At 40.6% G+C, this 26,924-nt stretch overlaps 1 protein-coding gene across 2 annotated transcripts in view; it reads right to left on the bottom strand.

Moving 5' to 3' along the window:
* CD226 (CD226 molecule) overlaps positions 1-26,924 on the bottom strand; it is a 66,852-nt gene that overhangs the window by 12,815 nt on the left and 27,113 nt on the right. For both annotated transcript variants that reach the window (XM_039523838.1, XM_039523837.1), the window contains 3 exons: positions 23,999-24,161; positions 23,384-23,713; positions 451-783 (listed from right to left, as the gene is read on the bottom strand). In XM_039523838.1, coding sequence (XP_039379772.1) covers positions 451-783; positions 23,384-23,713; positions 23,999-24,044 — 709 coding nt within the window. In that variant the 5' untranslated portion in view covers positions 24,045-24,161. The remainder of the gene's footprint in view (positions 1-450; positions 784-23,383; positions 23,714-23,998; positions 24,162-26,924) is intronic.

The following is a 26,924-nucleotide window of genomic DNA, read 5'->3' as shown; positions in this document are numbered from 1 at the left end:
CTGGAAGTGGTTTCCATCATATACAGGGTTGACAGTTTGGTTGAATGGCTCTCAGCACCCCCACTATAAAAACTGTTCCAGCACCCCTGCTCCTTCCCAGGGTGCAGCTTGAATGGAGCTGGAGATTTCCCTTCCCAGCCTTAAGTAGCTCTCTCCCACTACTCTGCCCTGTTCCAAACCACTCCTCTCACCTTCTCTCTCACTCCCACACAATCACTGGTTCCCCTGAGACAGCTGTTAAAGTAACACTGAGAGACCAGCCAGGCTCAAAGTCAGCCCAGCCTTGTGGAAGCCACAGTAACCACCCCATTCCGCTATTCATGACATACTGCTAGTTTGAATGTGACATCATAGACGTCCACTTAGCAGTTACAAGCATGTGTGTGTGGGCGGAAAACATTAGCAGTTCAAAGAGTTCCCATCTGTGAAACTATCTGCCCCTTCACTTACCGCTAGTGACAGTCAAGCGCATCACATGGGTTTTATTTCCACCGTAATGACAGCAGTAAATTCCAGAGTCAGAAGATGTAACATTTTGAATGACAAGAATGTCACTCTCCTGAGTAGCACAGTCTATCATTGCACGCTCCTGGTAATCTGAACCGTAGGTTTTCCCTTCTGACAAGTTACACAGGACTATGGTATCCATCCGATCCGCTTTAATCCTTTCCCACGTCACTTGCCGCACCAAATCTCCAACACTGTAAGAACATCTAAGTGTCACATTTCCCCCTGGTTCAATAATCATGTGGTTGGTTGGTGGCACGGGGACCTCAAAAGAATCTATTAAAAGGAAAGTAAAAAAGACTGTTTATAATGGATACCAGTTACATTTAAGAGCAAGAATCTATTCCAAGAAGTACCGTTGAGTATATGCTAATATTACGCGTTAATATGAATTAAATTGGCTTAGAGTGAAAGGATGTTTGAAGTCATCTGGTAATTTTAAAATACTGAAAGGTAACACATTACATACCCACATTAACCCCTGACTCCCCACTTTTTAAGGCAACTCTCATCTTTTCATGTACTGTGTATGTAGGGGTAGGCAACCTATGGCACGTGTGCCAAAGGAGGCATGCGAGCTGATTTTCAGTGGCATTCACACTGCCTGGTTCCTGGCCACCGGCCCGGGGGACTCTGCATTTAAATTTAATTTTAAATGACGCTTCTTAAACATTTTAACAACCTTATTTACCTTATGTACAACAATAGTTTAGTTATATGTTATAGACAAGAGACATTCTAAAAATGTATTACTGGCATGCAAAACCTTAAATTAAAGTGAATAAATGAAGACTCTGCACACCACTTCTGAAAGGTTGCTGACCCCTGGTGTATATATACCTGCCTACTATATTTTCCACTCTATGCATCTGATGAAGCCCACAAAAGCTTATGCCCAAATAAATGTGTTAGTCTCTGAGGTACCACAAGTAATACTCGTTGTTTTTACATTACATATGTGCACATATGCAGGATGTGAAGACATTTTCAAATTTATTTTTAATGCATTACCCATTTATCCACATTGTTGAATCCCCACCCACAAGAAAATTATAGTAACAATCAAGTTAAGATTGAGATGGCACTTTCCTTCTAAAAGTATTTTTTTCAGTCACATTAATTTTTCTTTTCCAGATTAATAAAAACTTGCCTGTTGTGATCTGTCATCACATATACTTAAAACAAAACCAAACCTCAACTCCCTATATAGTTCCAAATCTACATTCATCAACTAGATTACAGAAGGTACCAGTTAATGAACTGAAGTTCTCCCAACCACAACCCCAGTGCACCTCAAAAAATCCCAGACCTGCCACTGAGGAAACACTTGCATGATAGCTAAACATTTGACTGTCCTACGAAAGGTCAGTAACTTCCCAAATGAACTAAATCAGTTACTATCAGCTCAAACTGACTTCTCAGTTATACAAATTTCTTAAAAGTAATTCTTTTAAAAAATCTTTCTTGCTGAAGTTTCTTAGCCCGGAAGTAATTTTGGAGTGAAATAGTTAGCTGCTTATAAATAAACAAAGCAAGAAAAAAAATTCTCTTCTTTAGGACAACTGTAAATGTTCTTGGCATTCAAAGGACTCAAGAACAGCTTGAGTTTTTGGATATATATAACTCCTAAATGACAATAGGTATTTTTGTCTTGTTTGGAGACATTTGCTGCTGAAAGAGGTTGGAGATCAAGTTAGTGTAAAAGGAACAGTCCAGGGTGCTCAGTGCGCTCAATTCCCATTGGTGGTAAGGACTGAAGGGTTGGATCCCATATTGCCTTTGTTCACTTCAGAAACTTGTCCCAAGATGCATTTCTCAAGCTTCCGCATGTGCTTGGTATCATTAACATGCATATGGGGGAGACTGAAGTAAAACAAAATAATACGAAGTCACATTAAGTAAATTAAAAACTGGCTGATAGCTCTCAAAATGTAATTGTAAATGGGAAATTTACACTGTACCTCAAAGTAGCACCCTCTAACCACCAGATTCACATTCATATATGGTTGTGCTTTTCATACAAAATATGCCACGTACATGATAAATAATGAAGAGAACAGGTCACTGATACAGAGCCATCTGAATTGCTTGGTACACTGAAACAATGTGTGTTTTAATACGGCCTAATGCAAAGTCATACATCTAGGAACAAAGAATGGAGGCCCAACTTGCAGGCTGAGGGACTCTCAGAATGGAGAGGGGTAACTAGTGGTGTTCCCCAAGGGTCAGTCCTAGGACCAATCCTATTCAATTTATTCATAAATGATCTGGAGAAAGGGGTAAACAGTGAGGTGGCAAAGTTTGCAGATGATACTAAACTACTCAAGATAGTTAAGACCAAAGCAGATTGTGAAGAACTTCAAAAAGATCTCACAAAACTAAGTGATTGGGCAACAAAATGGCAAATGAAATTTAATGTGGATAAATGTAAAGTAATGCACATTGGAAAAAATAACCCCAACTATACATACAACATGATGGGGGCTAATTTAGCTACAACGAGTCAGGAAAAAGATCTTGGAGTTATCGTGGATAGTTCTCTGAAGATGTCACGCAGTGTGCAGAGGTGGTCAAAAAGCAAACAGGATGTTAGGAATCATTAAAAGGGGATAGAGAATAAGACTGAGAATATATTATTGCCCTTATATAAATCCATGGTACGCCCACATCTCGAATACTGTGTACAGATGTGGTCTCCTCACCTCAAAACAGATAGTCTAGCACTAGAAAAGGTTCAGAAAAGAGCAACTAAAATGATTAGGGGTTTAGAGAGGGTCCCATATGAGGAAAGATTAAAGAGGCTAGGACTCTTCAGTTTGGAAAAGAGAAGACTATGATAGAGGTATATAAAATCATGAGTGATGTTGAGAAAGTGGATAAGGAAAAGTTATTTACTTATTCCCATAATACAAGAACTAGGGGTCACCAAATGAAATTAATAGGCAGCAGGTTTAAAACAAATAAAAGGAAGTTCTTCTTCACGCAGCGCACAGTCAACTTGTGGAACTCCTTACCTGAGGAGGTTGTGAAGGCTAGGACTATAACAATGTTTAAAAGGGGACTGGATAAATTCATGGTGGCTAAGTCCATAAATGGCTATTAGCCAGGATGGGTAAGAATGGTGTCCCTAGCCTCTGTTCGTCAGAGGATGGAGATGGATGGCAGGAGAGAGATCACTTGATCATTGCCTGTTAGGTTCACTCCCTCAGGGGCACCTGGCATTGGCCACTGTCGGTAGACAGATACTGGGCTAGATGGACCTTTGGTCTGACCCGGTACGGCCTTTCTTATGTTCTTATGACTCTACCCTGGGAAGCACTGATTCTGAAAAGGGGGTGATCATGGTCCATAATCAGCTCAACAGGAGCATCTAGTTCAACTATATGGCCAAAGGATTAATGTGATCCTTGGATGTACAAATTTAGGAATATCAAGCAGGAGTAGAGCAGGTATATTGCCTATATATTTGACACTGTTGCAACCACTACTGGAATTATCATCTCCAGTTCTGGTTTCCATACTTCAAGAAGGATGGTGAAAAACTGGAGATGGTTCAGAGAAAAGCCACAAGAATGATTAAAGAATGGAAAATATGCCAGATAGTCAAAAACTCAAGAAGCTCAATTTATGTAGCTCATCAAAAAGAAGATTAAGGGGGTGACTTGTTCAGAGTTTATATAAGTACCTTCCTGGGGAATAGAAATTTGATTAATAGAACTCTAATGGGCAAGGGTATAACTAAATCCAATGGCTGGAAGTTGAAGCTAGACAAATTCATACTGTATGGTGCAAAATTTTAACAAGGGTAATTAACCTTTGGAACAACTTAACAAGATTATCAAGAGTGGATGTTTTTCTAAGAGACATGATATGGTTCAAATTAATTCAAAGAAGTCTTTCTGACTTGCACTATGCTTAGTTAGACTAGATGATCCTTTCTGGTCTTTATATCCATGACTTTATGAAAAGTGCTATTTCTTCATATTATCTTAGTGACCCAATAATATGCAACAGTTATCAGCAGAATAGCATCTTGCAGTAAGAGATCCTATTGTAATATACACACAGGAAGAATAGAGTAAAGGTGGCTGTGGACCTTAAACCTATCATTTTCAGACTTGTATGAACTTAATACTTGATATTGTGCACTTCAATCATGATATTGCATTAACTTGGTTATTTTTGATATAATAAATATTAGGATAGGAAGAAAATGAAAATAATAGCCAGACATATTTTAAAAAAATAAAACAAATAAGGATAGCACTGAAATTCCTTGCCAATATGTAGCAGTTTGAGCATCATCCGTCATTTAAACCTGTGAAAGTGGGTGTAAAACGCTGCAATTCTGACACAATAGTATTTTACACATACTGTGTATAGGTGATCCCAGAAGGTGCACGGTAGTGAAGAATCAGGTCTACATATTTCTAATTAAATGCTCCCAATACATGGATCAAAAATACTGCACATTTGCAGCTTTTGTTTTCTTTAATTAGCTCTCTTTATCTTGACACAGGTGTTAGTGCAGTACTTTCTGCCCCCTCCTCCATGTAACAACTTTCATTTTTTAGCACATCTCACTATATATTTACTTCTTTCTTTGTGTGGGATGAGTGTGCTAGACTCTCTGAATAACAGTTTTTCCCTGCTAATGCTGGAACTAATTCAGTCACAGTCAGAGCTGTCTTCTGGTCTACTCATATCTTGCAGCCATGGACCCCTCCCCATGATTTGAGGCCAGTAGAAATGTGAAAGAAAATCTCTACTTTTGTCTCTTCAAACTATAAATCTCTATCCATTTTTCTTGCTATCATAGCCTTGAAAATGTAAATGGATATGAACCAATGTAAATTAATTGCTAGAGTTTAAGAGAATGAGCAGTTAATCTCAAATTCTGCAACAGGAAGTTGGCTGGAGCTAAAGATTCCAGTATCTATTCTCAATATCCTGTAACAAAAAGTTCCAGATTTAGAGTTGAAAGGACTTTTTGTTTTGAATTGGAAAAGTTAATTTATAGTTTTAAAAAGTTTTAAAAATCAAAATGAAATGGTTCTAAATTATCTAAACAGTTTTTTTTGATCTGATCTAAAAAAACCCCAGATTTTCAGCTTCTGAAATTTTTCAATATTCCTACTTTTTGTTCTGATTGGACATGGGAAAGTTTTTTAAAAATTTTTTGAAAATTCTTGCAGGACAAGAGAACTGTTTCCTGCCCAGTTCTAATACTTTTCTCACTCTTTGGTCAACCTCACCTAGGTTTTGTTTCTTCACTGGCAAATCGTTCAGACACCAGGATCTCCCCCTCCCAGCTAGTTTTTCATTCATTTTTCAAGTCGGTATATATGACTATTACTGCTTATCACAAGTTGCACTATTTCCAGATTTACAGTCTTGTAAACCTAATATTCATTCTTGAGTTTAACTTTACTTTATAAACTTCACACATTACTCTCTTTTTAAATTTTTGATATAGAAAGACAATTACGGTAACCTTAAACATTGATCCTGCCAACATGAGCAAGGCGTAGCTCAGTGAAAAGAAAGAAAATGCATAATGATATCCTATGTATTCTTGTGGCTTTGCATGTTGTTTTGTCTATTATGACCAGTTTATTTTTGGATATATTTAGATTTTGTTTCGCATGATGCTGGAAAATTTCACATCTGATTAGACACACAATGCAATCTAATAGATAGCTCTCTTGATTCTCTTCTAGTACCCTGAAATCTGTTCTCAGATTGGTCTCATTTTAATTCTCTGCAGAATGAGGATAATGACACTTACCTTTGCGAAGTGCTTTGAGATCCTGTGATGAAAAGTTAATTATTACTCTTGCTATGTTCATACATATCACTCATCCAGGGTGATGCAAGCTGATGCTAGGCAGGTGCACTTGCTGCCTAGCAACAGACAGTCTAAGTCAAGGCATGAGTACACACGCTGTGTGGAGCACTCCGCCTGAGCTCATCACTTACAGTCAACATCAGGGTGCATCTACTTACTTTTTCAAAGACAAATAGATATGGGGGAACCTCAGCAAGTTCCGAGGTTCCACTTGATTAGCATAAACCAGTACACAGCCTTCACTCCAAACACGTTCTCCCTTCTCTGCCCAGAATAAGGAGGGTACTTTTTATGGATTCTTGTTTTACCGTAATCTAATCCAGAGCTAACAACAAAAGATTTCAATTTTGAATCTGCACTGTACAATCTTTCATTTTATTTTGATTCCATCCAGGTATTACAGGTTTCTTCCTTATTAAAAATGAGGCAGGTTATTTCATACTAAACTTCTTAGTACCAGATACTCTAGGACCAAATAGATAAATAAGAGAAACCCATACCTCACTAGTGGTTTTTACTGCATGTTTCATCTCCATTTCCTTCTTCCCTTATTAAATTCCCAATTATACTGTTTAGCTGACAAATGAGCCAAAAGAAAGGATCATCTTTAGAGACAGCAGTGGAAAGAGGATCTGGGATTCTTTAAGAATACTAACAGGTAAGCTCCTTTCAATGGACTCCACTGAAGTACTGGAAGTCTAACCATCCCAATTTATAGTTCCCCTCACACTTTTCTCATCTCCTATCTGGGTTCATTCTGCAGATTAGTCATAAAATGCAGTATATTTTCCCAGCACAACATGTTTCTCAGTCTGTTCTATGGAGCCTATTACCCAGCTCCATCATTTTAAATATTTTAAATTACCATTGTACACTTTCCACTTCCCTCCAGCATTGCATTATGTAATAATATCCATATTCCATTAACTCAAAATTTAATCAATCAATTTTTTTCTTTAGGGAAAGGGAAAAAACAGCTCTGGATCTAAACTACCGGGTGTTAGAGGGGTAATGGTGGATAGTGCAGATATTATGTGCTTAAGCCAAGGTGAATTCAATCATAGTTGCAGCAGTATAATGCTGTGGAATAATAGTTGGCAAACTAAATAATTTTTGTCATATACACAGATATATTCAAAAAGATATAATTTGACATCAGCCTTAAAATTAAGAATGCGCTATGCCTAGAACAACTTTCACGTTTTATACTGTTAGCCTATGAACCAGATTCCCATGAAGCTTTGTGGTTATGCTAAGCAAGGAAAATTTCCAGTGTGCTGTATTACTCCTAGGGGAAATTCTCAACCAAAAAATTAAAAATTCTGCACACATAACATTCTGCATATTTTATTTCTCAAAATAACAAAAAGAGAATCATGCCAGTTTCAATTATTTTAGTAATGTATTGCAAATACCTGTTAGCAAGTATGTCTGTAACAACACAGACAATAAAAAAGATTCAGGAAATGGTTTTTGACACATAGATTCCTTACTCGGCATAATAATGCAGAATTTTGAGTAATAATTCATTGAAACTATAATACAGGAACCTATTTCCCATACTCTTCAGAAATAGTGCAAAGGTTTGGGGGAGCCCGAGCCCCTGGCTCAGTGTTGTCACCCCACTAGCTCCTGTGCCCTCACCCCAGTCCGTCCCCTCGACTAGGCCAGTCTGTGTGGCACCCTCCCCACAGGAGCCCCGTGTGCCCCGCTCTGTCTCCCTCCCCCATATCCAGTGGCTCCCAGTCCTCACTGTGAAGAAGGCCCCCTCTCTCTCTGTCGCTAGCTGCTCCAGCCCGTGAGCCAGCTGCCCTCTCTTCTGGTGCCACATCAGCCCCTGGTCAGCAAAAGGTGTAATTGCAGTTTCCCTTTGCCTCCCCATCAGAATCAATTATTTGGGGTGGGGTGGTGGGGGTTGTAAATCTGCAGGGGACATTAATTCTGTGTTTGGCAGTGGTGCAAGACTAGTGTATATGTTAACACATGTTATGCCACATATGACTAAAACTAAATGTGCTTATTAGGCAAAAATATGTTTGGTTCTGTTACTTGAGTGACTGGTTATAAATTGCATTGAAGCTAAAAAAGGGAAGAAGGTGGCAGACACAGTATAAACAAGTATGGTTTAAAAATAAGTAGCTTTGTAATCACTTTAGAACAGAAAAATCCACATGATTGCTGTAAGGCTGTTCTTCAAATTAGTAGCATTAACTTTTCTGTGTTATTCTGTCTAATATTTCGCTAAATAACCAGGCTCAATCAGCTTATCTGATGTCTTATATGCTAATACCTGTAACAATAATGTCCCATTTTCTTCCTCCAAATATCACTTCTTTCAACCAATCTTCCATATGCTATTCCTCCTAATAAATAAATACTGAGGGGTGGTGGGGTTTTTTTTTGTTTTTTTATAAAATCAGTTTTAAGAAGTAGAATAATACATAAAGAAACTACATGACCTTTTATCATCTAGGCAATCTTGCCACTCCTTTCTCCAGTTCCAGTTGTCATTTCCTGTCTACCTAGAGATTGAGAGAACTTCAGGGCTGAAAACCTTCAAGTTTCCTAATGGCGATTTCCCTACACTGTGTATATGATCATGCAAAGTTCTCCTGTACTACACTTTACATTTTCATTTTAAAATGTGAAAATAATTTCTACCATGTTCCTGTGTAGATGCACCACTAATATTATAGCTAGAGTTTTTATTAAGGAATCTACCAAGATACTGTCACATTTGCAAGGTATCTAGCTACATTGCATTTCCATATATTTTCCAGTGATTGCCTATTTTCATCATTTGTAACAGGACATTTTGTCTCCAGCCAGGCACGAGTATCTGAGACATTGATCCTTCTCTTTAGGAGAAGGATCAGAGATGGCAATGTTATCATAATTAGAAAAAGATGTCCCACTCTGGGTGCCACAGAGATTTTCTGTAAAGACTCCAGCACAGTGATTTCCAAACTGAACATGAAAACAAAAAGCCTGGAGATGAAGGGACTCTCCCTCACTGCACAATAAAGAATTGTGCAAACTACAGTATTCAAGAGGAATAAATGCAGACATCTTTATTTCAGGTTTCAGAGTAGCAGCCATCTTAGTCTGTATCTGCAAAAAGAACAGGAGCACCTTAGAGACTAACAAATTTATTTGAGCATAAGCTTTCATGGGCTACAGCCCACTTCATCAGATGCATGTAGTGGAAAATACAGTAGGAAGATATATATATCTATGTGTGTGTGTGTGTATATATCTTCCTACTGTATTTTCCACTACATGCATCTGATGAAGTGGGCTGTAGCCCATGAAAGCTTATGCTCAAATAAATTTATATATATATATATATATATATACACACACACACAGAACATGAAACAATGGGTGTTACCATACACACTATAAGGAGAATGATCAGTTAAGGTGAGCTATTATCTATTATTATTATTAATAGCGCACCTTAACTGATCACTGTATTTCTTCCTACTGTATTTTCCACTACATGCATCCGATAAAATGGGCTGTAGCCCACAAAAGCTTATGCTCAAATAAATTTTTTAGTCTCTAAGGTGCAACAAGTACTCCTGATCTTTATTTCAGTTGCCATTACAAAATATTTTCCATCATTGGAAAGACTCATCCAAATTACCCATCTAGCACACTTTTCTCACTATAGGATACCTGCCTCTGGAAATTTCCACTACATGCATCTGACGAAGTGGGTATTCACCCACGAAACCTTATGCTCCAATACATCTGTTAGTCTATAGGGTGCCACAGGACTCTGTCACTTTTTGCATCCTATGTACGTTCCATTCCTTTCCCCCTTCAGTCAATCCTTTGCACCGTAGTGTCAAATCAACATACCCTTAGAGCCCCGACCAGGGCTATTCTATCTACTGTCCAAAATCCACAAACCTGGAAATCCTGGACGCCCCATCATCTCGGGCATTGGAACTCTCACTGAAGGACTGTCTGGATATGTGGACTCTCTACTCAGACCCTATGCCACCAGCACTCCCAGCTATCTCCGTGACACCACTGATTTCCTGAGGAAACTACAATGCATTGGTGACCTTCCAGAAAACACCATCCTGGCCACCATGGATGTAGAGGCTCTCTACATCAACATCCCACACGCTGATGGAATACAAGCTGTCAGGAACAGTATCCCTGATGATGCCACAGCATAACTGGTTGCTGAGCTCTGTGCCTTTATCCTCACACACAACTATTTCAAATTTGATGACAATATATATCTCCAGATCAGTGGCACCGCTATGGGCACCCGTATGGCCCCACAATATGCCAGTATTTTTATGGCTGACCTGGAACAACGCTTCCTCAGCTCCCGTCCACTCACGGCCCTTTTCTACCTACGCTACATTGATGACATCTTCATCATCTGGACCCATGGGAAGGAGACTCTGGAAAAATTCCACCACGATTTCAACAGCTTCCACCCCACCATCAACCTCAGCCTGGACCAATCTACATGGGAGGTCCACTTCCTAGACACTACGGTGCAAATAATTGATGGTCACATTAACACCACCCTATACCGAAAACCTACTGACCGCTATGCCTACCTTCATGCCTCCAGCTTCCATCCCGGGCACACCACAAGATCCATTGTCTACAGCCAAGCAGTGAGGTACAACCGCATCTGCTCTAACCCCACAGACAGAGACCAACACCTACAAAATCTCCACCAAGCATTCTCAAAACTACAGTACCTGCACGAGGAAATAAGGAAACAGATCAACAGAGCCAGAAGCCTCCTACTGCAAGACAAACCCAAGAAAGAAACCACTGGCCATCACATACAGTCCCCAGCTAAAACCCCTCCAGCGCATCACCAGGGATCTACAACCCATCCTGGACAATGACCCCACACTTTCACAGGCCTTGGGTGGCAGGCCAGTCCTCGCCCACAGACAACCTGCCAACCTGAAACATATTCTCACCAGCAACTGCACACCGCACCATAGTAACTCTAGCTCAGGAACCAATCCATGCAACAAACCTCGATGCCAACTCTGCCCACATATCTACACCAGCGACACCATCACAGGACCTAACCAGATCAGCCACACCATCACCGGTTCATTCACCTGCACGTCCACCAATGTAATATATGCCATCATATGCCAGCAATGCCCCTCTGCTATGTACATCGGCCAAACTGGACAGTCTCTAAGGAAAAGGATAAATGGACACAAATCAGATATCAGGAATGGCAATATACAAAAACCTGTAGGAGAACACTTCAACCTCCCTGGCCACACTATAGCAGATCTTAAGGTGGCCATCCTGCAGCAAAAAAACTTCAGGACCAGACTTCAAAGAGAAACTGCTGAGCTCCAGTTCATCTGCAAATTTGACACCATCCGCTCAGGATTAAACAAAGACTGTGAATGGCTTGCCAACTACAGAACCAGTTTCTCCTCCCTTGGTTTTCACTCAACTGCTAGAACAGGGCCTCATCCTCCCTGATTGAACTAACCTCGTTATCTCTAGCTTGCTTCTTGCTTGCCTATATAAACCTGTCCCTGGAAATTTCCACTACTTGCATCCGAAGAAATGGGTATTCACCCACGAAAGCTCATGCTGCAAAACGTCTGTTAGTCTACAAGGTGCCACAGGTATCTTTCAGAGAGAGATCGGAAACCAGAAAAAGAACTCAAATAAACTTTTCCAAGATGTAACAGGTGATATGCAGAATTCACATCACAAGATTTTAAAGTAACTCTTAGCATAAACGGAATGTTCCATTTTCAGTTCAAAGAGTAAAATGAGAGTGTTTGGGGGAAAGGAGCAATGATTCTGTTTTACCTTCTAAACGCAATACTAAGGAAAGAGACTGGGAATTCTTATTTAAGGTTAAACTTTCCTTACTTACAATATTTTGAAACACACAATGAAAGTTCTCCAAGCAACTTTAATTCTGTCACTATGTACCATTGCTCTGCACACACACCATAAAAGGATGTCTCTGGCTTTACCACTAGTTTCCATTTTAAACCTTGTATGCCTTGACCGTTTAGTTACAAACTCTTCCCTTGACTGCAGATTTTAAGACACCCACTTTGTTTAAGTAATAGGATATACATAGATTAACAACAAAGGCGTAGTGTATAGGAAGAGACTACTATCCCTTCAAATAGCTTGAGTACACCAGTCATGCTAACCATGTTTTCTATGTTTTAGAAGCCCCAAGAACCCAATCATAGAACTATAGCAGCAGTGTATACAGGTAGCAAGGCCCCACGTACTGTTTATATTCAGTAAATATGGTTACTTGAACTCCACTATCTCTATATAGTTCTGTCTTATCAGATTTGTTGTATAAAGAGCAAACCACATAACGAAAGGCAAGCAAGGTATCTGAACCTGCGGTGAGCCCGACCACTGAGGAAACTCCAGCTGCCAACGAACAGCTAGTCTTTTTTCATCTTCTCTTGGCCAGGAGGCTGCGCCACAGTCATTCCTAATGTCGCCACAGTCATTCTTGTTTTCATCAACTCACTCTTACTTGAGTTTAGAGTCAATCACCACAAAAAAACTGAAGTGGGTACGCCTCACAGCAGCTCATGTCATTGGCGACAAAGGCTGACATAGGCATCGAGCACCTGTGCTTTCTAAATGCCACAGGCTCCCAAGGACTCTTCCAAAAAGGATTTTAAAAGGCTTGGTCCTAAACTACAAAAGACTTGTTGCACTGGAACTTATTTAAGCAGTACCTCAGTGAATGCCTTGCTCTCCACAGGGATAACACAACACTGGGAACAGAACATTCTTGGTGCTAGGCTACTAGGAATGATCAGCCTGAGTCCAAGCCAGCTGTCATTAAGATCAGATGGTAGAATCTACTGTTCAGTAACTTCTGCCCACAAAAATAAATGCCCTTAAAATAAATAATCAAGTATCCATGTCCTTTTGCCTGAAGGGAATTTTTTTGGGGGGAAAGGGGGGATCTTGTGCTATTTTAGATACCATACTGATAAGTACAATATAAAAACCTTAGGTAGATGTAGATGGGTAAATTAGATCTAGAGGATTCAGCCTCTGTAACATTTCCAGGAAGACAACTATATGAGAAAAGCAGTTTGACATCGGACAGGTCTGTGTGTGTACACGTAGCACAAGCAGCAAGATGTTGGTGTTGCCATTTCTCAAGAAGGGGTGAATAAGAGGATAGTCTGCAGTTGCGTAGGCGATGCAAATGTAGGAGTTTTGTGGTGTGAACACGAGTATGGTACGTTCCAGGTGAGAAAATGGGAGTAGGTGCCTCATACTTTCATGTGGAAGATGCAGAGTGTAGGCATGATTATCTCATCATTTTGAGTGGTGGGTGGGCAATGGTATAGTGACACATAAATGGTTGTTTGTGGTATCTTAACTGTCTATTTTCCATACTTTCAGATGCTTGATTTTGTTGATTCTTTTCAGTTTATCATTGTCTTAGAATTTCCTGTCTTTATTTTGTTTTTTATTCAAATGGTCTAAATTTTTCTTTCCTTCCAGAACTCATAGGTGTTTACAATCTAAACTTTAGCTTAATTAATTCTTTTGGATGAGGATTTTGTTCGTTAAATAAATAATAATTTTAAAAAACCTGTGTTTTGCAAAAATTAGTCTCTGACCTCTTGAGTTACATTTTACAAGTGTAGCTATACCAAACTTCATATCCCTAAATCAGCTCAACTACTGACTTCAGAAAGTCCAGCAATCGGTTGTAGACCTGGGGTCAAAGTGCATTCTCTTAATGAAATTCAGCAGCATCTGCAGAATTTAAGTTTCATTTTAGGATGGTTGGAGCAGCTTCTAGCCTTTATGGTCCTAAAGAAAACCTCCCAAACATGAACAGAGTGCAAACATGTATAGTGCTGAGTGTGCTGCAGGAAGAAAAGCCTGAAACAATAGCTATATGGGATGGGCAAACTCCCTACATTCAGCTTAATTTGTGGCATCTTAATGGAGCTTTCTCTGTGGTTTTTTAGAGTAATAGGAAGTGGTTGCGGTTCTCACAAGATAGGAATACTACTAAGAAGGCCCTTAAAGAACAGCTTTGTGTACTCTCAGACCACAGCAAGAACACTATCACAAAATGACAGAGCTGGCAAATGTTTCCCTGGTGGACACTAGAGTTTTCAAATGCCCTGTTTAATCAAATCAAATGAAGACAGAATGTACCATCAGGGTCTCTACAGTAATATTCTAGATGTTCATTATTTCATCCACCTATAGATGCTTCACTCACATATCTAAACAACATACTTGGTGTTTACACTAAAAATACCTGTAGTTATATTTGGTGCTTAAGTATTTCAGCAAATACAACTAAAGTGAATGTGGACAATCAACAAATTAGCCACTTGTTGCCATATTTACCCAATGACAAACTTCAGGGGTCCTGCCTTGAACCTTCCATAATCATTTATACCGTGTGCAAAGTGGATGTAAAATGCTACCAAATCTGAATGGTAGCAATTCACTCTGACTTTGTACTCACTTTGCTTGGGTGTTAAAGTACTATCCAAGGTGCAAGGTAGAGGATAATCCAGCTCAAGGCCTCTATGGAGTATAAGATAGGGCTGACTGGAAAAACAAGGATTCTATATCACACACAAAAAATAAGGCTTTGATACATTTGCTTTTTTATTCCAGATCTGGCAGACCAGGGACTTGAACCAGAGTCTCCCACATCCATAGGCACAGAGACGTGGATGGGACTTCCTGAGTCATCAATTCCAGATCCCCAGCTATCATAAGCTACCCCATCATGTCATCCCAGTCAATTTATCAAGCTCCATCTTAAAACTAGCTAGGTTGTTTGCCCCCACTAACCCTATTGGGAGGTAGTCTAGAACCTCACTCCTTTCATGGTTAGAAACCTTCTTCTATTTTCCAACCTAAAAGGTACTCATGGCAAATTTATATGAATTTGTCATTGTGCAAAAATTGTTCTTTAGATTGTCCTTTACCTCCCTCCCCAATATATTTATAGAGAGCAATAATATCCCCGTCTCAGCCTTAGTTTTGCTAAAATAAACAAGCCAAGCTCTTAGGGTACGTCTACACTACGGGACTATTCCGAATTTGCATAAACCGGTTTTGTAAAACAGATTTTATAAAATCGATTGCGCGCGGCCACACTAAGCTCATTAATTCGGTGGTGTGCGTCCGCGGTCCGAGGCTAGCGTCGGCTTCTGGAGCGTTGCACTGTGGGTAGCTATTCCCTAGCTATCTCATAGTTCCCGCAGCCTCCCCCGCCCCTTGGAACTTCCGGGTTGAGATCCCAGTGCCTGATGGGGCAAAAATCATTGTCGCGGGTGGTTCTGGGTAAATGTCGTTAGTCACTCCTTCCTCTGGGAAAGCAACGGCAGACAAGCATTTCGCGCCTTTTTCCCCTGGATTGCCCTGGCAGATGCCATAGCATGGCAATCATGGAGCTTGTTTTGCCTTTTGTGACTCTCACCGTATGTGTACTAGATGCCGCTCACAGAGGCGATTCAGCAGCACTACACAGAAGCATGCTTTTGCTTTTGCATGACAGCAGAGATGGTTACCAGCCATACTGCACCATCCAAACCCTTCCATAAATTGGAACTAAGATGATCATGGCTACCTGTCCTTTTGTACCATTTGCTGCTGTCATAAGTGCCCCTGGCTGCTCTTAGCCAGGGGCGCAAAAGCCAAAATTGGGAATGACTCCCTGAGTCAATCCCTCCTTTTTGGTATCTAAAAATAGAATCAGTCCTGCCTAGGTTATCAGTGTACTAGATAACCACTGTATCATAGAACCAGAGAGCACAGCTGCTCTGTGTCAGATCCTGCAGAAACTATGATCTGTATGCTATTCACAGGGGGTGCTCCTGTAACAACCCCACCTGTTGATTCTGTTCTTCCCCCCCCCAGCCTTTCTGGGCTACCGTAGCATTGTCCCCCCACTTGTGTGATGAAGTAATAAAGAATGCAGGAATAAAAAGACATGGTGACTTGTTAGTGAGAAATGAGTGGAAGGCAGCCTCCAGCTGCTATGATAGTCCAGACAGGACATTAAGCAGTGTGTAGGAGAGAAGCCCAGCATCCCTCTGCTAGTCCAGGGGCAACTGAATCTGTTCTTTACACATGAAGGGTGGGGGCTGATGGAGCTCAGCCCCCAGTTGCTATGATGACGATGGTTACCAGCCATACTGCACCATCCACCAGAAAAAATTAGGGCCAGGCGCCCTTGATCGACCTGACGGATGCTAGTCAGCATGGTTACTGCCCATGTGCCAATAGGCTGATGACGAGGATGGTTACCAGTCCTTTTGTACCATCAGCCACCCATGGCAGGGGGGGAGTGAGGATGTTGGTGTTGACGGCTGCAGCATCGTGACTATCTGCAGCATTCAGTAAAGATAGGGTGACATGTAAAAGAGTCAGAGGATTGTTTTCCCTTTCGCTTCTGGAGGTGGGTGGGGGGGGTGAGTAGATTGCCAAACTATGCCCTGACCCACCGCGGACACTGTGTTTGACCCTAGAAGCATTTGGAGCTCAGCCAAGAATGCAAATACTTTTCGGAGGCTGCAGGAACTGTGGGATAGCTTCAGTCCTCCAGTCCATGAGCGTCCATTTGATTCTTTGGCTTTCCGTTACGCTTGTAACGCTGCAGTGCGCTGAGTCCCTGCTATGGCGTCTGTCTGGAGATTTTTTTAAAAGGATTCTGAATTTCATCTTCTGTAACGGAGCGCTGATAGAACGGATTTGCCTGCCCTTACAGCGATCACATCCGCATGGTCCGTGCTGGAGCTCTTTCTTTATTTTGATTTCGGACTGCATCGCCACCCGTGCTGATCGGAGCTCCACGCTGGGCAAACAGGAAATATTCAAAAGTTTGCGGGGCTTTTCCTGTCTACCTGACCACTGCATCCGAGTTCAGATTGCGGTCCAGAGCGGTCACTGCTGCACTGTGGGATAGCGCCCGGAGGCCAATACCGTCGATCAGCGTCCACACTAACCCTAATCCGATATGTTAATACCGATACTAGCGTTACTCCTCTCGTTAGGGAGGAGTACAGAAACCGGTTTAAAGAGCCATTAAAATCGATATATGGTGCCTCCTAGTGTGGACGGTTGTGGCGTTAAATCGGTTTTACGCTCCTAAAACCGGTTTAAACGCCTAGTGTAGACCAGGCTTTAGTCTTCTTTTGTAAGACAGACTCCCCATTCTCCTGATGTTCCTGGTACAGCCTTTTTCTGTACCTGTTCCCATTTGAATTCCTCTTTCTTGAACATGGGTGACCAGAACCATACACAGTATTACCAGTGCCTTGTACAAAGATATTACTACTTCCCTCTCTCTCTCTGCTGCAAGTACCTCACTTCACACTTGCCTTTTTCACATCTACATCAATTGGTGATTCAAGGTTATTTTCTACAACTTACTCTTCCTTAATGGCCTCATTACTTACCACAACCACGTCTGAAACAGTATTGCCATCACATTCCAGGTGAGTGGCCTAATGCTAATTAGCTACTGGCTATTCTAGGGTGGATCTCTCTTTCTCCCTGCCTCCCCACCCCATACCTCCCAATCCTGAATCTGAACAACCTTCCTGATGATTTTTTTTAAATTTTGGGCAGTACTGATAAGTTTCCATGAAAAGTTTCAGTTTCAATTAATCGGCATTTCCCAACAGAAACATATTTTACCAAAAAATTCCCAACCAGCTCCACCAACAATGGCAGAGATAACAGCAAGGAAAGGAATCCATATCCAATACTGTTAGTGTAATGTTGGCTCAGTAGTAGCCCAACAGTTTTTCACAATCTTCAAATATAGTCTAGACTATGTGTGATTCTAATTATGTCTACAGGTTCTGTAGAACACTTCTCTTCCACTCTAGCTAATCTGGAAATTAAGTGATGCACTACAGTGCCTGAGAATTGTCTGAATGGGAGTACTGTTGATATTTTTTTTATAATAAAGAATGATCCAAGACACTTAGGGCTTATCTGTGCACAGAAGTTGTGCAAGTTTAATTTAAGTTCAAAATCGGATTTAGATAAATTAGTTAAAATACAAAACTCCGTGGACACCCTTATGTTGGTTTAAAACTGGCTATATAGAGTTCAGCTTGTGCCTGTAAATTTACCACTGCATGCTGAACTGATATAAGCCATGCTTACACTGATCTAAGAGCTCCCACACAGAAAAAGTTATAGCGGTTTAAATCAAATTAGTATAAAAATCACACCTTTAGTTTAACCGATGCAACTTTGCATGTAGAGCACACCTAACAAAACGATAGAAAATACAACTGCTTTGCAAGAAAAACAAGGATTTCAAATATTTTGGGGTAAAACTTTAGATCTCATTCAGTTCACTGTATTTCATAAAGATGGAGCTTATTGCAAAATCCCAGATCTGCCATTTTCAACAAATAGAAGTGAGATTCATAATGTCTGCAGACAATGTATAAAATAACTTCAAAATACCCAATTAAACAAAGAAACCAGCCCTTTTGGAAAAGTAATGTCCATCAAAAGTCAGTAAAGTACAAATTTTAACAAAAAATCTTAACTCATGAAGTCATTGTTACTCAAAAACAGTCTCAAATGTCTGCTAAAATGACCCTTCTCTGATATATTGACCAGATTTGTGTATACAAAGAATACTGCCTCAATAACAGCTATCTTTTTACAGGTACTCAATGTTACTTGATAATGGAATTTACCCTGCAGAACATGAAGCAAAACAGAGGGAATTATAATATTTAACTCACATATAGCACTTTTCATCCATAGATCTCAAAGCATGTTAGAAAAGATGTCAAATTTGACTATCTCCATGTTAAAGGTAGAAAAACTGTAACACAGCGTTGTGAAACTAAAAGTGAGCAGGGAAGTGACTTGCTCAAGATCATATACAGTTGGTCAGTGGCAGAGCTGGGAATAAAACTCAGGTCTCCTGAATTATAGTTCAATGCTCTATTTACTAGATCATCCTGCCTTCATTGACTCCAGGACTGTATATACATATGGTGAAAACCTGGCTCCGTGGAAATCAATAGGAGCTTTGCCACTGACTTCAAAGAAGCAGAATTTTGCTTATAGAATGCACAATACTGTACTGATTAATGGCTCAGTAAAATTAGATATTATTGACAGAAAATGTTCTGCTATGATCTTGCAGTGATAGATATCTTTTAATGCCCTATTTTTAATTAAGTGTTTAATGCATGTGGTAGAATAAAGTTATAAGGCATCGTCTGGTAAGGCAGTTCATTCCATTTAGACCAATGTTTACATACACCTTTAGGGAAGCAAATAATTCACACAAATTATTCTTGTTCCTAGGCTTAATTTTTCTAAATGAAAAAAAATGTTATTTCTATGCGACATTTATTCTCTCTCTTGGCAGATTAAAGAGAACATCTGAAGAATTTTTTTTAAAGCACTAAAACGGGGGAGGGGGAATCTCTAACTGAGCATACAGAACCTCATGATATCATTTTTAGATAGTTACCTCTGACAACAGCAGCAATTTTAACTGGGATTTATAGTTTGCTGATACATGTGAAGGGGGTGCCATTTGCAGATATTACACTGTGGACTAATTTCCCAAAGGAAATTAGAATGAGGTGGAAGCCTTGTTTCTTGAGGAATTTTAAGGTAGACTGGCCAAAGCATTCAAAAAATACAGATCTAGGCACAATCCTGAAATGGCAGAGTGATGGAGCGAAGGACCCATAAGTGTCTTCCACTTTTTAGATTTTATGGAAAATCCCGGTCAAGAAAGGGTAGACTTGCTCAGAGCTCAAATTGGGATGGGTCACAAAGGGTCACCAACCTTGTCCCTTTTTTCTTGAGACAGCCATGTTGTTCTTTACTTTTTTGTTTTAAAGTAAGCTTTGAACTCTCATGGCTATGAAGTGGAAGCTAGTGGGACATCTGAGCCCAACCAAGGGGTGATCCCGCATAGCCCAGCAGGACAACCCTATTCATGCACCCTTTCCCTTTCCCGGGGCAGTGAGGGCCTAACCTGGTCAGGAGTATGAGCCTGGGGCCAGGTGGCTTTCTCTCTGACTCTAACGACTGCTGCTCCTCCCTCTGCTGAATCCTGTCTGCAGACTCAGGCAAACATCACTGTATCTTTTAAAGTTTTCAAACTTCTCTTTACAACCTAAGGCCTAGAAACCATTTTTTCCCCAAGTGAAAACTTAGATTTTGACATCATCACAAGGCTCGTGGGGCCAGTCTCTTAGGCACACCAAGATTTTTGCCTATGATTCAATCTGGCACTATCCAGGGGTGTATTTCAATACCACTGAGAGGGAGCCAAGCCAAGGTACCTGTGATCATGTTTTGAAGTCCAACAAGTCTCAACCAAACTTCTGTTTGGTTTAAGTTTTTAATTTGTTAGAGATGGCGGGTCAGTGTGTGGGATGCAAGAACTGAATACAGATATAGCCCACTGGCCCATTGGTCTGTCTGTAAATGGCACTGCTAGCTAATGTGCTGGAGTCAGGGTTACATACCTGTGCCTCACAACTTGCAAAATGAAATACTGGAATAGATGGCATGTAAAAACCACTTCCTACACTCTGCAAATAGTATCAGAGAAAGTTAATTAAAAAAATTTTTAAAGTGTTTGCTGGTGTCACCACTGATATTTTCATACTGACATTTCACCAAAGGGAAGAGCGAAGACCACAAACTTTCCTTCCACTGCTCTTGGGTTTCCATTACAATTCTCTTTAAACCTCCTGTGTTTCAATTAATTAAAAAATAGGATTTGGAAAGTCAAATGTACCAGTCAGACATTATTTAAAATCACTTTTAAAACTGCAAAAGTGTACTACTTTTATGGGACCTAATAGCTTGGTTTAGCCTTTAGAAACAATCTCTGGGCTGAGTGATATTAAAAGTTCTATAGAAGATTTTAGGGGAAGATTTTCAAAGGCTCAAATTAGTGTTTGGTCCCTACTGCCCTTAGGCCCTTTGGAAATCTTCCCTCTTATCCTTCAAGCAAAGAAGAGTTTTCTTTCCTTCTAGAACCTTTTAAGTTTGCATTTTGGTCTCTTTAGAAGATCAGTAAAGACCCTAAATATAATAAGAGATATAGAACAAGAAAGCAGCTACTCAGGGATGTCACTGAAGGAAACCATTGGTGAAGGTGAGTATGGAGCTCCACCCTGGATTTATCAATGACTGACTGTTACAGGTGCAAGGTGCAGCTAATCAAGCCTTCCCTGCTGTAAGGAGACTGCTAACACAATCCCCATCCTTGTTTCAGGAAAAAAAATGCTCCCCTCAACTGGTAGAATGACTGATGGCTACATAACAGGTACAGTCATTTCCATCCCAGAATTTCTTCTAAAACAGCTTTTGGGGCAGGGGGGAAAGAAACAGAATTAGCAAGTTTTAAAAGTGTTGTTTTAGTCAGGAAAGTAACTGTGTAAAAACAGCATCTTCTCATTCCCCACATCTGGTCACTATGCTGACAAAGAGAAGTTTTTACTGTTGACAGAGCTAAGATAGGTAGGGAAGAATGACCTGGATTCCATCTCAACAAAAGTGTCATATTAAACCCAAGGGCAAAATCTTCATTTTTGGAGGAAAGCTGAGAGGTAGAGAGAACACAGATTGGATTTTAGATCCCAGGCTGAGCCTGGCAGTCAGAAAAGTCGTCTCTCATATTTGACCTGGGATTAATGTGAAAGAATATTATCTGGGGAGAATATAGATCCCCAAAATATCATTTTAAACAGCCAACTGACTACAACTGCAACTTTAACTTATAATGATACTGAAATAAATGAAGGGTAGAGGACAGAGTGCAGGAAAGGAAGATGGCATTTAAAAAGGAAGTGTCCCATTAGCAGCTACTGGACTTCAACAGTCAGAGGCTAAATTCTCCTTTAGCTCATCATTGCCCGAAAGGGAAATACCAATAAATAAATAAATAAATAAAATGAAGATATGAATAGTCACATTTTACCTCGGTAGCTCTAGGGGGCCTGGAATAGGACACAGTCTTTCAGTGGTTGGCTGTTTAAATGTAGCCAAGACTGAGGAATGTCCAAAATGTATTATCTTCTGAAAGCTGTTCAACAGCCTGCACAAAATGAATTTATGTTTTTAATCCAGCTCCTAGTAGATAGATGTTCACCATCATAATTGGCACTAATTGGCTTTACTGCTGACAGTCTTGACAGAAGAGCAAAACAACAACTACCTTGCTGCTCCCACCTCCAGGGGACAGCAAGAAAGAAAGGATCCTCCAGCTTTCCTCTTCCACAGGGACAAGGAGAGAAAGCAAACAGCAAGAATAGTCAGCAACTACAGGGATAGGTGAAGCCACATGGGCCCCTTCCCTATCCCGTACAGACTCTATTAACATGGCCATTCCTTCCTCCTCTCCCCAGCTTTAAACAGTGCCCATTTGGGAAAGGGTTTTTTGTTTGTTTTTTTGCCCTATCCTAAGTGTCTCCCTTTTGTAGTCTCTTCACTCCTAAATGGCTAATTACTCTGTCATTCTGTTTCTGAAGAGCTTCTGGGCCAGAAGGACTGATGACCAGGTAGTGTGGACCCAAAAGCATGTACCCCAAAACAGTACAATCTACAATGGTGACAAGGGCTAATTTCATACATGTAGTGAGGTTGCAAGGTCATGAGATATTATTTCCCAATGGAAATGGCTCACTGATGTTGCAATGTGCAATATTCTCTGAAACCCTGTCATTGCTAAACCCTTGTCATGGCAATTAAATACATTTGTATCACTGCTGTGATGTCTTCCCTCAAAAATTCAGCTCTTCTCCTTTGTGATATATGTTGATCACTCCTAACTTGGAACCCTGGCAATGTAATTATTTCCTGAAATGGTAGCAAGCAATCTCCAAATGACTCCATTAGCAGAGCAACTGAATCGTCCATCAAATTCTGTTACCAAAATGAGAGCCCAGATTTTTCTTAATTTTGTATATATTTGCATTTACCAGCAATTTATAAAATAGCAAAGGTTTCACTTACCTAATTGGATAACCTGTACCACCTTTTCCCAGACTCCATTTGGGAACGTTATGGAGCATAAATACAAGCCTGTGTCTGCTTCAGTGGTCTTCATGAAGTTTAGGGAGTTGTCTCTTGCGGAAGAATTTATAAAGCGAACTCTGTCCTTATATTTGTCTTCAATATGCACACCGTACAATGGGTGGGAGACTGCAATGACTTCTTTTCCAGTTACAATACTCTTAACCCAGGACATTTGGGTTATGCCATCTGTCTTTGGATAGACGCATTCCAGATTCATATTATTGGTGAGTTTTACAGTTGTATCCACAAATCTTCCTTCCCCTGTGGCTGAAACACATTTCCAGCGTTAGCACTAATTGTAGTTTCAAAGTTTAACACAACTAGCTAGCTAACATTCTAAGATCAAGCAAAATATTTTAGAGGTTGAAAAGCCTGGCAGCACAAGAACAAGCCCAGCAAAATCCTTATGGGTGTTATTACTTATAACAGTTAGTTTTTCTGAATGCCTTCAAAATTATTTAAGCCACACATAAATACTGATGAATTCTGATTATATCTGTCATGCAAGAAAAAAAGAACATATATTGCTAAAGAAAAAGAAAGCAATCTTACTTTCAGATAACTGGAGAACAACAATAAGGCAGGCAAGATAGTCCATCTCTGAGAGCGCTGGAATAGATTACTATGCGATACAGCTTTATTCGGACTCCCTTCACAATATGCTACTTCCTAATCGACTGTTATCACTGAAGTCTTTACTTTTGAAATGAGACACCTGAAAGAAACAATGTGCTTTTACTGTCACATAAACAATAGCCCCATCTATAGGCAATCAGGTTCACAGTATAGTTCAGCTATTCATATCAGACTAAATGTCTGTCAAAATTCACTGAAACAAAAACCTCCCAACCCCAAGAGAACTTGAGAAATATGGATGATGATGATCATGATGATGATGATCTCCCAACCTTTCCAGACTACTGTACCCCATGCAGGAGTCTGATTTTTTTGCGTACCCCCAAGTTTCACCTCACTTAAAAATTTCTTGCTTACAAAACCAGACATAAAAATACAAAAGTTCCACAGCACACTATTACTGAAATATGGCTTACTTTCTCATTTTTACCATATTATAAAATAAATCAATTAGAATATAAATATTGTAGTTACATTCAGGGTCGGTTCCAGGCACTGTACGGGGAGACCTTGGCAAATCAGTAAAGTGCCTAAAACCACTATGGCTTATTGTTAAAAAGCAACCTAGTCAGCAAGCTATAAATTGGCCATTCGACAATCTCAGCTTGACCAAGGCAGGAGGGGAGGGGGGTTTGGGTGCCACGGAAAGGGCGTTCTTCCTGATAAGAATTGTGTTGAAATTGCTGATACATGCATTTTAAAAGAGCAGGAATGTCTATTGGGGTCTCAGAGCTGCAGACTCTGGAAAAACCCACACCTGGTTAATAAATAATCAGAAGGAACCTCTTGCTTGAAACTGCTTATTTAACAAGGTTTCTTTAAGGCACACGTTATTCTATTACTAATGTATAAATAAGGGGGGAAAGCTTGAGATAGTTGGACTCATTTGGGGACGGTTTTGGACTCTCCCTCTGGATATATCTTGCGGTCCCCACTGGCAGACGGAAGATTTGGCCACCAGAAGCCTGCCGCTGTGTCATTCGAAAGCCACACTCAGCTTTGGTAATTATCAAGGGTTGGGGGTGTTTTATTAATCTTGCTGCGGACATGTGTAAGTGCTTGAGACTAGTAACGTTTAGCTTTAAGTGAAAGCACCCTTGTGTTGTCCTGTTTGTGCCAGCCATCTATCAGTCGGACAGCCATGTCTCCCCTGATTTATTTCCTGACACCTCCTCGCACAGAGTAAAGTTACCAAGAGCTTTGGGTTGAAGAACCCCAGGTAACAGCACCAGTGCAGCAAGCAGGTGCTTGGGACAGCCAACAGAAAGGGGAGACATGTCTGGCTCTTCGGCAGTGGGTCCCTCAGTCCCTCTCGGAGGGAAGAACCTGCCGCCAAAGGATGAAGCAGCAGTGGTATAGCTCCCACCGAAGTGCCGCTGATCGCGGCTTTTTTTTCCTCTCTCCTTCCCCCCTCCGCTTAGGGTGGCAAAAATGCTGGAGCTGGCCCTGCTTACATTTCAGTGTATAGAGCAGTATAAAGAAGCATAAAGACTTCACCAGTGCTTTTTATGTAGCCTGTTGTAAAACTAGGGAAATAGCTAGACGAGTTGATGTACCCCTTAGAAGACCTCTGTGTACTCCCTAGGGTTCACATACCCCTGGTTGAGAGCCACTGATAGAGGGATCCTTAGTTTTCATCTGTGCAGGCTAATAAAATTCCTATTGTATCCAAAGAAAACTAGTTGCATGGTTTCATTCTACAGTAGTTTAAACTGAAAACCAATCCCCGAGACTACCCTCGAGCATAAGTAGTCCTGTGACTGTCACAGAACTGATCTATAGATAGGTCTTGAATCATAGTTGTTTCACTTGTTTCCTACTCAACACTATTTGGAAGACCAGAGGAAGAGCAACACCGGATTTGAAATGTCCATTATGTATCTCATTTAAGGACTGGGACTTGATTTTAATACTATGGGCTATAGGTTAGCAAGTGGCCTCCTCACATTCCGATATTATAGTGATGGGTGTGATATGAGAACCTATGTAGAATTGGGATCTGAGTTGGAACTTGTTCTATTGACATTACAAATTTATCCTTCTTAGGCCAAAGTCTAATTTAGATCCAGCTTGCCACAGAGGACACAAAATCTTGACCATAACAGCAAAGAGGCGTGGCAAATGAGAGTTTCAGAGCGCATAGCTGTTGAGCCTGTGCTTGGAGGTAGATGAACTTGGTGAGTAGTTATTTGCTTCTTGTTAGTGAAGGGTTGAAGCAAAGAGTGAAAATCATTTGCCAAGTAAACTTGTGACCAAGTGACCACGAACAGCAAACAGGAGCTTTTGTTCTAGGTATAGCTCTACACTTAATGCTGTGATGTCCAGCAATAGAACTGTGGTTGTGATGAACAATACATGTGCAATGTTTTGTTTCCTACTAGGAGCCACAAGGGATTTCCTCTGTATGAAGTACAAGCTGGTAACTGTGCTGGAAGAAAAGATTTATAGTCTGGAAGGACAAGTATACACACCATGGAGCATCAGAGAGGTTGAGAGATTCTTGGACAACCAGATTCAGAAAGCTTCAGCACTCCAGATTCAAAAAACAAAGGAACTAGCTGCCAAGGAACCAGAGAGTATGGAAACTAGAGAGGAGGTTTGGTCGTTCATAACCACCAGAGGCAAGAGGGCCAGGTGGCTTTCTACGTGGCTGGAGGCAGATGAAGGATAGGCATGCTGTGACCAACAGAAAGAAGAGCCCCAGTAGGAATTCCACACAGCCAGAAGTACCCAACTGTTATCACGTTCTCAGTGTGGAAACTGTAGAAGATATCTCTGAAGATCCACCTGGTCAAACAGAATGGAGAGCTGCATAGGACATACTGTGGATAGCTGTACAGCC

Source organism: Mauremys reevesii, linkage group 2, assembly GCF_016161935.1.
Source record: "Mauremys reevesii isolate NIE-2019 linkage group 2, ASM1616193v1, whole genome shotgun sequence".
Lineage (NCBI taxonomy): Eukaryota > Metazoa > Chordata > Testudines > Geoemydidae > Mauremys > Mauremys reevesii.
Note: the sequence above shows the minus strand (reverse complement) of the source record. Positions and strands in the feature narration are given on the sequence as shown.